We start from the raw sequence: 13,222 nt of genomic DNA, 5'->3' as shown, positions 1-13,222 counted from the left end.
CATTCAAACGTATATTACATGTGACTTATATATTCCCTTCCCCTGTTTTGAAATGGCACTGGCAACTTAAAGATATTTCTAACACAAAATAGAATAAGAATTAAAAGCTTTATGTTAAATTAAGGCTTTAAATCATTAAGCATAGTTCTGTGACAGGCTCCTTGAAGTTGTTAATTTTGGTGCACATGCATAGATGAATTTTAATCTCTCTGTGCCTGTCAATTTTGTCTTAGGCAATACTCTTTCAAACGAATTTTTGTCTATGGTGTTTTTGCTGACAGTGAACTAATAAATCTTAATAGTGTTATTTAAACTATACACTTTCTCTCTGTAGGTATAAATATGTTTACTTAAAATTTATTATTGAACTTTTCTTTCAGATTTTTTTACACACCACCTCCTTTAATCACCTTATACATCCGTCATCGGTCTGGAGAGGTGGAGGAAGTTGACATTCAGGATGCTGCAGAGTAGGGCAATGATTGGTTTAACGATGATGAGTTATTTTTTAGGGACTCTGATGATGATATTGAAGAAGAAGAAGATTGAACTTGAGTTTTTCATCAAAGAACTTTTATAATAATCAAAGATGCATTTTTGGCTAAAGTTATATGTAATATTTTTGACCAAATTTTATTATAAACATTTTTGCTAAAGTTATATGTAACATTTTTTGAAATTCTTTGAATAGTAGCCACTACATTTCTAAACATAAATTGTTTTACATCAGTTTACTCCTTTTCTTATATTAGTAGTACATTAATCTTATGATGAAAAGATTTGCTGGGATGGGCAAATAACCTTATATCAAACCCTAAATATTAACTTTCTCACAATGTACACACGCACCAAAACGTATGAGCAGGAGAAGAAGGCAAGATCTTGTAGACATAATGTAAACCAATTTGCTCATTTCAGACTTCCGAATTCAGGCCAAGAGGCAGAGGCGAAGTTCATTTGTGGACAATCAATCCTACTTTAACTGCTAGTGAACTACAAAATGCTCTGTGCACTTTTATATAAATACTAATTAGCAATTAATAATAACTGCAGATTTGTTATGGGAAATATGAAATGCAGGAAAAATAAATACAAATTATAAAATTCCTGTACAGTAAAATATTTTCCAACTTATCAAAAGACCATGTCTTACATCTCCAATTTTATACACATTGCTACAATTATCAGCACAGTTTTAGTACAATGCTTATTTTAATCATGTTTATGATTTACTTCAAGTTAAAACCTATCAAATTTTATTACATTCATGAATTTCTAAACTATGTATTTCTTGATTTTACCTCTTTCCTCGTGTATTTTATTTGTTTACATGATGACAAATACATTAACTTTAAATAATCACTAAATTTTATTAGATCTTTTATAACTAAATATTCAACTTAAAATTTTGAAGAACACTTCCCGGACAGCAATCATCCACACTGTTACAACTCGAACGCGAAATGAGCGAAAGTTTCTGTTCTGCCTGTGGCAATGGGGAGTCGAAAAACGAACTTGGATGAGAGCGGTCGCTCACTCGGTTTCTCTCGATAGAATTTGATACGAAGGGAGGATAATCCCCACCTTTTGATTTGAAATTAATCTTGAATTATGTATATATTATAATATAAAAGATGTGTGTAAATAAAAGTCATTAAGACTTAATTGAAGTAGTTATTTGAATCGAATATAGAGATCGAAAGCTCTCCCAAATAGAACTATGGATTTTAGAAATGACATATTTTAGTGGTGCCTTCACCAAGGGACATTTGGATTAGAATTTTGAAGATTAGCAGATGGATTACCTGTAAATAGGTAAGTAATTCCTTTTTCTTTGAAAATTTGGAAAAAAACTGAGTTTCAATATTGTGATTAGTCAATATTAAACATGGAAGCTTTAGACAAACTGAAGCAGAAACGTACGAATGAACACAGTAGCGTTATGAAATTAATTACAAAAATAGAATCTTTATTATCAGAAAATATCGAAAACACAAACATTGAGGAATTGCAGGAGATGAATGAAACAATTATCGAAAGAGAAAACACGTTGAAAATGTTGAATTCACAAATCGAAACTCAGTTAAAAGATGCTGAAGAATTTGAAAAAGATATTACTGCAAGTGATAAATACAATGAACAAATAATGATTGTAAAGTTTAGAATTAAAATAAGATTAAATAAATGTAATGAAAATTTGTCTGTGAAAAAGACATCAGATGCAAATTCTTCGAACACTTCTGTTTCTGAAATAAATGTATTGTCATCGGCTATGAAATTGCCAAAGTTAAATATTCCAAAATTCTCAGGAGATGCAGGAAAATGGTTAGAATTTTTTAACAGTTTTCAAGCTGCAATGATCAGAACAAAGCGTTAAGCAAGATTGAAAAATTCATACAGTTGAAATCATTATTGATAGGGCAAGCATATAATGTTGTCGAAGGATTTCAGTTAACTGAACACAATTACAATTCGTGCTTAGAACTTTTAAAAGAACGCTTTGGAAAACCAGAGAAAATTATAAAATCACATATAAATAATCTTTTGGACATAGAACCAGTTAAGAATTCTTCTAACTTAAGTGCACTAAGAAGATTACACGACGCTTGGGAAATAAACATTCGAAGCTTAAGTAATTTAGGAGTAACTTCAGGTTCGTATGGACACTTGTTAAATCCGATATTATTGAATTTATTGCCTCATGATTTGATTCTCGAATATCTCCGAAAGCATGATCCAAAAGAGGAATCTGATGTTACAGGTTTAATTGCTTTTTTGAAAATCGAAATTGAATGCCGCGAACAAACGTAAATGGGTTGGATTTTAATGGGAAAACTATTTGATCGTATTGAAGATGGGGAAAATGTAACTAATGCCATCTCAGTGACTTCTTTATTAATTCACACATCGAAGATTGAAATTTGTGGAAATTAGATTTATTGGGGATTCAAGACCCTGTTGAAACAAAATACTTACGCAGTTAACAAACCAGAACCGAAACTCGCTCCATTTAACGGAAAGAATAAACACTTCGACAAACACATAAGTTATTATAAATACATAAACAATAAGTTTAACTCTAAAGTTAACCCCTTGTCGGCGGCAGAATTATTAGCTCCCGTAAAAGAAGAAAACTGTATTTTTTGCAAAAATAACACACATAATAGTGAAAAGTGTAATATAAGTGTAAATGAAAAATGAAATGTATTGCGATTAGAAAGTCGTTGTTATGTTTGTCTGGCTCAATCGATTTTCTGATTGTTCTGAGAACTCTTGTGTATACTGATACAAAAAACATAATGCAACCCTTTGTTTTTGTTACAAAAATGAGAAAAAACCCGAAATATCCCAATCAAAAAGAGTAGAAAATTCAGCGTGCAATCACATTACCATCGGTAGGAATAAAATATTTTTATAGATGGCGACAGTAGAACTTAAAAGTAGGTGAAGCAATAAATTAGTTCGTTGTTTATTTGACAGCACTAGTCAACGCTCATATATTCAGAAACGTCTGTCTAAACAACTGGGATTAAAAGTCGTGGGAAGGGAAGAAATAATGATTCATACTTTCGGATCTCAAGTGCCTACCAAGCAGAACTGTGCACGAGTAGAAGTAAAAATAAAAAACATTTTCGATAACAAGGAATTAATTATTCAGGTTTTAGAGACTGATGAAATATCGAGTGCTGAGCTAGACTATCCTCCTGAAAATATTCGGGAGTTGTTAAAAGATAGGGGAATAATTTTAGCGGACGTTGATCACGAATATTTAGATAACAACAACGTATCTTTACTTATTGGAGCTGATAATTATTGGAAATTAGTAAAAGACAAAATTGAACGTTTGAACTCATCATTAGTTACAATGGAAATGGGTTGGATTTTAATGGGAAAACTATTTGATCGTATTGAAGATGGGGAAAATGTAACTAATGCCATCTCAGTGACTTCTTTATTAATTCACACATCGAAGATTGAAATTTGTGGAAATTAGATTTATTGGGGATTCAAGACCCTGTTGAAACAAAATGCAGAAAGGAAATGGAAATTGCCGCATTGAATCCTTTTAACGAAACTGTTACCTTTAAAGAGGGAAGGTATGAGGTTCAGTTGCCTTGGCATACTTGCCAACCTATGACACTCAAAAATCAGGAGATTTTTCACAATGTTAAAAAGACTTTAAATGATAAAAATATAGTTTTTAATAATGAATTTACTTTAAATAGTTACTAAGTCTTAAATGCAAGCAAAACAAAAATACCTTAGACATAAAAAACATTCTTATTACTTTCATCATTTAAAAAAAAAAGGCACTTTAATCAGTTTTCATACAAATGTTATGGACAGTGGCAGATTTTGCTCTCGTTAAGAAAGAAACTTCATAATTTTGTTCATAGCAATTGCCACGTAGGCCTGCTTTCGCTAATAAAAGTTTTTCTAATGTGTCATCACTAATATTAGATCTAAATTTAGTCCTCGTTTTCGCAACAACACTGAAAATCCTCTCACACTCTGCATTACTATGGGGAACTGTCAAGATGGCCAACATAATTCTAGAGAGTTCACTATATTTTAAAATTCCATCAGCACCTTTCAATTTTCCAATTAACCTCCACTGGGTGTCAATCCTAGCTGATTTTATAACTTCATCCAAGTTTTCTAATTGTAAACTGCAAAATTGCGACTGCAGTATATCAGTAGCAACATCAATATCATCATCTTTCATGACTAAACGAAGTAACACAGGAAATCTGTTCAAAAAGTACCTTATATCAAAAAAAGATGCATTTGCTAGAGCAGAAACATCAGCAACTTTAGCATGCAAAATCACTTCATCTTTGACTAGAAATTTATGTAGTGTGTAATCACATACTCGACAGAAGTAACTTCTAACATGAAGATAAAACTTATTTTTGTCTTCTTCTGAAAGTTCTTCCACTACTTTTGTAGTTGCAGCTCCTATTACCAAATCTTCATCTTCCTTCTGGTTTTCTGTTTCACCATAAATCACATCATATATAGAATTACAAGACAAAACACAGACTGGTTTTACAAACTTTGATAAAATGTCTTTAAACAGATCATAAATCATTGATTGCAAAACATGAATTAATGGAATTCTGCTTTGTATAATTGTGTTCAGAACATCGAATGATGGCAAAATGAATTTAAAAAAAAAAGGGGCAAAAAGCTTTGTTAAGGTCTGAAGAAAAAAACATAAATATTCGTTCTTCACAAGATAAACTTACAGTAATCGGAAAATGTTTCGTGTGTTGAGCAATTTTTTTTTTTTATTATTTTGAGAGAAATTTGTATCAGCTTTACGCTTATATTTTGCAGTATTATTTTGAGAACTGCCAGTTGAATTGCTGAATGATGCAGAAATTACAAAAAATCAACAATGTGTTCATCCACATTTAATGGTAAAGAATCTGCCCCTTCTTCAGCTGCTAAATTTAAGAGGTGACAGGTGCACCTCATAATCTGCAAATCTGAATTTGCCTTTCTTAAGATGCCTGCAACACCAGTCTTCAAGCCTACCATTACTGGTGCATTATCGGCACCAAGCGCTAAGCAATTATCCAGAGGGACTGCATTTTATTTTAAAGTTTAATAATTAGCTGTGGTATATTAAAGCCTGTCAAATGTCCTTCTAAAATGGGGACAGAAAGTAAACTGCACTCAATTTCTTAAGAATCTGGATTAAAAAAAGAAACAACAATTGGATACAGTTTTGAATTGGTATTATTGCTTCCATCCGTAGAGAGGCAGAACGGAGCTGTTTTAATGCAATCAATAACTGAAGATTTATTTTTCAAACCCATTTCTTTAACAATTGCACCTGTTTTGGTCCTTGCACTTGAGTATTTCTTAGCGATTTCACTATCGGGAAACATTTTTCTAAATAAAGCTGCAGTGTGATCCGATGCATTCAGTGGCAGGTTGTGCTCCAGTAAACAAGCAGAGAACAGACATTCTGCATTAATAACTTTTTGGTCCTTTGTTTCCGAAGAAAAATTTAATTTTTCGTTTTTTTCAAAATAACTCATGTTATCCTTGTGTTTTTGTGTACGCACATGTTTGAGAACATCCGCTCTTCCAACATACGAAATCGAAAAATCGCAACGACAGGCGGTACACATCGCAAATTTATTACATTTCCTTGAGGAAATAATGGAAGGAAAGTCAACTGTGTACAATTTTTGAAACGTGCACGAGTATTTCACCTTTCTCGCAGACATATCAAAAGACGATAATTTCTAAAACTATTTCCTAAAGGCACGTGTACTCACACAACTCAGGACAAGATGAACGAAATAGCGAAAGAACATCCAAAGAACGGCCAACGACCTTGAGCTTGCTTTGTGCTCATTGGCTAATATATGCCAGATGACACGCAGTGGAGCTCGATGCCCATCGGACAACTGGAGAACGACGTTTCTGGATACGCATGCTGTCAATCACAAAGCAGAAATTCTCATCTGATTCGCAAGGTTTCACTTTAGATATAATCTAGAGAAAATTCAGTTGCTTTCAGACGTCCAAAATCACTTTTTTTTTTTTTTTTTTTTGTTCATATAACGAAGTATTAAGCCAAGTTCCATAAAAATCATGAGAAATATTAAGAATAAGAAAAAGTCGGGAGAAATATATTGTAAATCGGGGGCGGGAGAGCGGTCAAAAATCGGGAGTCTCCCGCCTAAATCGGGAGAGTTGGCAACTCTGCCTTGGGTAACAGAAAAAAACTGTTTAAGTCAAAATTTCGGTATTGCTAGACAGCGTTTAAACAGTACGACACACAGGTTGATACAAAAAGGCAAATTCGAGGATTACGAAAATGTTTTCACAGATTGTTTAAATGAAGGAATTATAGAGGAAGTTCCTGAACATGAAATGAATAATCAGTGTCACTATGAACCACATAAAGGGGTATTAAAAGAACCAAGAAATTGACCACGAAATTGCGACCGGTATTTGATGCTTCCTGTAAAGACAAAAATTCGTGCTCACTTAATGATTGCTTAGAAAAGGGTCCAAATTTGCTGGAACAAATTATTCCTATAATTTTAAGATTTCGCAAGAATAGAATAGGAGTTATTTCAGACATAAGAAAGCTTTTTTGCAAATGTCAGTGAATAAGAGTGATCGAGATTTCTTACGATTTTTATGGTGGAAAGACTTTGACAAGAAGAAACTTGAGGTTTTAGACAAAAATGCGTTGTTTTTGGATTGAACTGCACTCCCTTTTTATTGGCTGCTGTATTAAGCCATCACATTGATCTAAATTCGTCTAAATATCCTGAAACAGCGGAAAATTTAAAAGAATCATTCTATGTAGATAATTGCATCACATCTGTTCCTGATGAAGAAACACTTACGCGATTCATCGAGGAATCGAAACAAATATTATATTCTGCGTCATTCGATTTGAGAGGGTGGGAACACATTTCTCTTTTGAAATCTGAAGACAGTATAGAACCTACACCTGTATTGGGAATTTTATGGGATAAAGAAGATGATAGCCTTTTCTGTGAGGTGAAGACTGCTACTTACAAACCAGTGAATCTTACTACAAGAAATATATTGTCTGCGGTCTTCACATTTTCGACCCTATGGGTTTTCTCTGCCCTATAACGCTAACACCTAAACTACTCATACAAAAGACGTGGTTGTTAAAAATTGGTTGGGATACAAATATACCCGAAGACTTAGGAAAAGAGTTCTATTCGTGGATTGATGATTTGTCACTTTTATCCAGTATTAGAATTCCAAGGGCTTTACATATAAATGGAAATGAAAGTCTTAGTCTTCATACGTTCTGTGACGCAAGTAAACAAGCCTATGGATGTGTGATTTATTTAAGAAAAGAAACAAGTGTAAATGTATTGGTGTATTTTCTTCTAGCTAAAAGTAGAGTGAGTCCATTAAGAAAAATGACCATAAATCGTCTAGAATTATTATCCTGCTGTATAGGAGTCAGACTCGCAGCTCTTGCTTTACAAACACTCAAATTAGACAACGTTCCAAGCAACTATTGGACAGATTCGAGTACTGCTCTTTCTTGGATCCAAAGAGATGACCATTGGGTGCCATTTGTCGCAAATAGAGTAAAAGAGATACGAAAATTGTCATCGGAATCTGAATGGCGTCACATTCCAGGAAATTCGAATCCAGCAGATATACCATCATGAGGGTGTTCGATTAAGAGTTTTGTGAAATCTCGCTGGTGGCAAGGGCCAGAATGGCTTATGAAGAACGATGAAGAGTGGCCAACTAGGGAAGTGATTACTAACGAAGAAGAAATTATGAAAGAAAAGCGAAAGAACATTATTTCGACTTTGGCTAAGATCACCGCTGAAAAATGGTATCTGATTTACTTTTCAAGTTACTTTAAAATTGTGAGAATGATTTCTTGGATTTTAAGATTCATAAATAATTGTAGACATGGAGGAAGAAATTATGGCAAAACCCTGAGTGTTGAAGAATTGGACATTGCTGAGAAGAAATTAGTGAAGATCGTTCAACAAGAAGTATTCTCTAGTGAAGAACAGTTGAAGGGACATTTTACTTTCAAAGATGAAGAAGGGATTATAAGATTGAAAACGAAGATTTTGAGAAGACATGATGATGAAAACTTCCGGTACCCCATTGTACTTCCAGCGAAACATGAATTAGTAGAAAGAAGGATACGAGACTACCATTTACAACTTTTACATGCTGGTATTCAAGTTCTTTTGACCAATATTCGTCAAAAATTTTGAATAATAAAAGGAAGAAAAACAGTACAAGGAGTCATATCGAAGTGCGTTCAGTACAAGAGACACTCGGCGAAAGCTCTAGATACAGTGCCTTGTCCTCTCTCAGAAGATCGAGTCAGAGATGCTTATGCATTTGAGGTGACAGGTGTTGATGTAGCAGGACCACTTTATTTAAAAAAAAATAGAAAAGCTTGGATCTTGCTTTTTACTTGTGGAGTTTATCGTACGGTTCATTTAGAATTAATTCAAAGCTTATTGACTAATGGATTTTTTCTCGGATTTAGAAGATTCATAGCACGAAGAGGACGGCCTAGAGTAGTATACAGCGATAATGGCACAAATTTTGTAGGGGCAAGGAATTTGCTCCGATCTGTTGACTGGAACCAAATTATCAGAAATTCTTCGATAATGAAGATTCAGTGGAAGTTAAATCCACCAACCACAGCATGGTGGGGCGGCTGGTGGGAAAGACTGGTTCAGATGATCAAGAAATTATTGAGAAGAGTCCTGGGAAAAGCATTACTTTCATATGAAGAAATGTTAACTATCCTGTGTGATGCAGAAGCAAATATCAACTCCAGACCATTAACATACGAGTCAGAAGATTCCACCGATTTATGTGCACTCACTCCATCTATGTTTATTCAGGATGTGCAAACTGAAGGTGTTCCGGATCTGGACAGTTTGGATAAAATCAACTTATCGAAAAGATGGCGATACCACCAAAAGTTACGTGTGGAATTTCGTAAAAGATTTAGAGAGGAATAGCTTGGTATATTAGTACATTGACCAAAGACTGTACCTTGGCAAACTATCAAGAAAGGTGATTTAGTGTTTGTAGAGGACGACAGAAGGAAAAGAACAGACTGGCTTATGGGTCGTGTGATCGAAACATACCCAGGAAAAGACAACAACATCAGAGTGGTGAAAGTAAAATCATCTAGTGGTGAACTGTTAAGACCAGTTCAAAGAATATTTCCAATGGAGATAAACAATAAAGAATCTATCTTTGACCTTAAAACTACTGAATCATCCACATCTCCGAGAAATACTGGTAAAAGGAATGATTTAGTAATTGATACCAAAAACTGTGTACTTAAAAATTCTGATAAAAACATTCAGTTTAGTAAATATGGCAGAAAAGTTGTGAAACCAAAGAAGTTCATTTAGTTTAATTTTGTTTTCATTACCACTATTATTTGTTTTCTTTATTCCTTTCTTTGAATTTAAATTTTGTATACAATTTGATTTTCCAGTTTAGTGAATTAATCTCTTTTGCTAGTATTTTTCAGAAAAGAATTTTTTGCCTGTTGTTTTAAGAATGTAAGTTTGCAGAATATTAAGTAAATTAAAATATTCAAGATATTTGTTACGCCTAGGTGAAATTGTTGATTTTTGTAAGATTTAAATTACTCATCTTATATTCGTATTTCAATTTTCATTTCAGAATTGTTTTGATTTTTTCATACGTTGTCAAAAATCAAAAGGTGGGAGAAATGTTACAACTCAAACGCGAAATGAGTGAAAGTTTCTCTTCTGCCAGTGGCAACAGGGAGTTGAAAAACGAACTTGGATGAGAGCGGTCCCTCACTCGGTTTCTCTCGATAGAATTTGATATGAAGGGGGATAATCCCCATCTTTTGATTTGAAATTAATCTCAAATTATGTATACAGTCAAAAGTCGTTAATTCGGACACCCATAATCCGGAATGATCTATAATCCGGACCTCAAAGCTACAAACTTTCTGCGCAAGCGTTGCGTTGACGCATGCGTGTAAGACCTTTACGGCTGCGAATATGCGTGTGCGCAAAATATGTTTACGAATGCGCGTTTAATGTATAACGGACGGTATAAGCTAAGCTAAAATTATCTAATTCAGTTAATGTTGCAGATTGCATTGTTCCTTAATCTTCGAATTGGATTTGGCTTATTATTTTTTGCAGACTGATAGAGCAACGTTGTAAAAGCAAGCTTGAACTTTCGATTATGTTAAATAGAATTTCTGATATATATTTACTAATATGTAAAGGATCTACAAAGCGAAAGTATGTTTCGAAGTCCATTAAACAAAAAGTGGAATTACTGCAAAAAATGGATAAAGGCATATCCTTTGTTTATCTAAACTTTGTTTATCTTTAACGCCGCGCAATGAATTGGAAGTTGATCTGTCAGCACTATCCTTATTATCTGGGCAGATGTTTTTATTTTATTTGGCTTATAATTCCTTACTAAATGTAGTATTTCATCTCGATGTACTCCATCTTTGATATGATTAAAATCGAATTCCTCGTCATTATAATTCGATTCCGATAGCGAAGAAACTGACAGAGGTTATTGAAAACGAAAAAATTTCGATTGACAAATTAGTCGGCATTCTCGACACAGCAATTATAGGACTTGAACAGCGGAACTTTGTAACTGAACAAGAAATTATGTCTGTTTATAGAATTAAAGAGAATGTATTATGACATAAAAACCGAAGCAACTTAAACAACTTACATGGAAAGAAATGTTTAATAAAGTAAACAAATAAATATTAAGCTTTTTTTTTTTTTTTTTTTTTTTTTTTTTTTTTTTTTTTTTTGTAAATTTTGATACCCTTTAGATCATAATTGTTCTCTATTTCATAAATTAGGTTTTCATATTTTTCATTTTATAATTTCTGCATGCGATCTTACCAGATTTAAACTGATGATCTATAATCCGGAAAAATCGATAATCCGGAATCGCCGAAGTCCCGACGAGTCTGGATTAACGACTTTTGACTGTATATTATAATATAAAAGATGTGTGTAAATAAAAGTCATCAAGACTTAACTGAAGTAGTTATTTGAATCGAATATATAGATCGAAAGCTCTCCCAAATAGAACTATGGATTTTAGAAATGAAACACACCATAGTTTGTGTGCACATCTGCATGAAAATTTGCATGACTACGGGTCATTAAGAAGTGGCAGGACAAGTGAGGACAGGCCACAATCGACTCGCTCGGTCATTAGGCAAGAAAGTGTGTTGGATACGGTGGAGAGTAATTCAAAGACCAGCATACATGCCACTGCCTCTCAATTAAGAATGTCTCGTGTCAGTGTCCAGCATGTCTTGAATGCTTAGTCCTACCACCCCTTTTTTCTCCAAAGGGATCAGTTACCGCTCCCTGATGACTATCCTGAACGTGTGTCTTCCGCACAGTGGTTTCTGGAAGAAAGTCCCGTGATGTTGCTTTCCCAGCTTATGTGTTGTTTACAGATGAGGCCACATTCAACAGGAATGGCATATTAAATTATCACAATCAGCATTTGCGAGTTCAAGAAAACACCTACGGTGTGTGGCAGGACTTCCAAGTTAAAGTATGGGCGGGTTTACTCTGTGCCTGCATATTTGGGCTGTTTCTTTTACCATCCAGGTTGAATGCCACGAACAACCTGCTCTTCTCACTTGCTTGACAATGTTCCAGCAAATGTGAGGCACAAAACATCGTTCCAACATGATGGGGCGCCTGCTCATTTTGGACTAGATGTTCATAGCTATTTGGACAAATCAGCCCCGCATCAATGGAGCTGCTACTATCAAAGAAACTCCCAGTGTGTTTGAACATGTCTGGCAATCAATAGCCCGTTGGTGTTAGGCATGTTTGGCGTCTGATGGTGCAAACTTCGAGCATCTCTTGTAACATTCAAGCTGTCGTACACCACTTGTATTCATGCCCAATAAATGTTTCAAACTCTTGTAACAGAGGTAAATGGTAGAAGATGGGAAAGAAAACTCTTGTTTCCTTTCCCATCTTCTACATTAACTACCACTTACCCTTGACAATGACGGGCATGGGATCCTATGTAAATCTTAATATTTATGATCAGTCCCACCTTCCCCCAGAAGATTGTCGCAACATTTATGGAACACCCTGTATAATTACTGAAATAATTAATTACAGTTGGCATATATCAAATGATGTCAACTGTCGATAAATAGAAGTTAATTGATTTGGACAAATAAATTATAATTATTATTATTTTGATTACGTTAACGAACTATCAGTTTTCACTCATTATCACTAAGTTCACGCATCTCACACTATTCTTAACATCATTTAAATTAGAACAAGCACTGCAATATTAGGTTGATATTGAAATTATTTAAAGAATTATTTGCAAATGGAATGAATGAATAAATTGACCATAAAAACTTTTATTTCTTCACCTTCATATTATTCACTGTACTTGCCGGATTGTTAGATGGGCCTCTCAATTTCAGTCATCCAACCGACAAAAAGGATTCAGTTCTAAAAAAATAAAATGAATAAATATTAAACAGCTAGCAAACCTAATAGCAAATAATTTAAAATAATCAACTTCAATTTATTAATAACACTTGTATTCCTATGTAAATTGGTAATTTGGAAAAATTTATCTTTTTTTTTTTTTTTTTGAGTCACTAGAAAATGGGGAACAGCATTAAAACACT

General features: G+C 33.9%; 1 protein-coding gene across 16 annotated transcripts in view; it reads right to left on the bottom strand.

Annotated features, from left to right (window-relative positions):
* Positions 1–13,222, bottom strand: part of LOC146992788 (uncharacterized) — a 218,762-nt gene that overhangs the window by 70,228 nt on the left and 135,312 nt on the right. For 8 of the 16 annotated variants that reach the window (XR_015039010.1, XR_015039012.1, XR_015039016.1 and 5 more), the window contains exon 6: positions 12,959–13,040. The exons of 5 other annotated variants lie outside the window; for them this stretch is intronic. Coding sequence is in view for 2 of the 11 variants with exons in the window: in XM_085809287.1 (XP_085665413.1) it covers positions 4,316–5,092 (777 nt within the window). In the remaining 9 variants the exon portion in view is untranslated. Of the gene's footprint in view, positions 1–4,315; positions 13,196–13,222 lie in introns of those variants that run through there. 3 more of the 16 variants (XM_085809287.1, XM_085809288.1, XR_015039022.1) reach the window with 2 other exon arrangements.

This window comes from Stegodyphus dumicola, chromosome X2, assembly GCF_044657685.1.
Source record: "Stegodyphus dumicola isolate Sdum_Otavi_A_Nest chromosome X2, ASM4465768v1".
Classification (NCBI taxonomy): domain Eukaryota; kingdom Metazoa; phylum Arthropoda; class Arachnida; order Araneae; family Eresidae; genus Stegodyphus; species Stegodyphus dumicola.
Note: the sequence above shows the minus strand (reverse complement) of the source record. Positions and strands in the feature narration are given on the sequence as shown.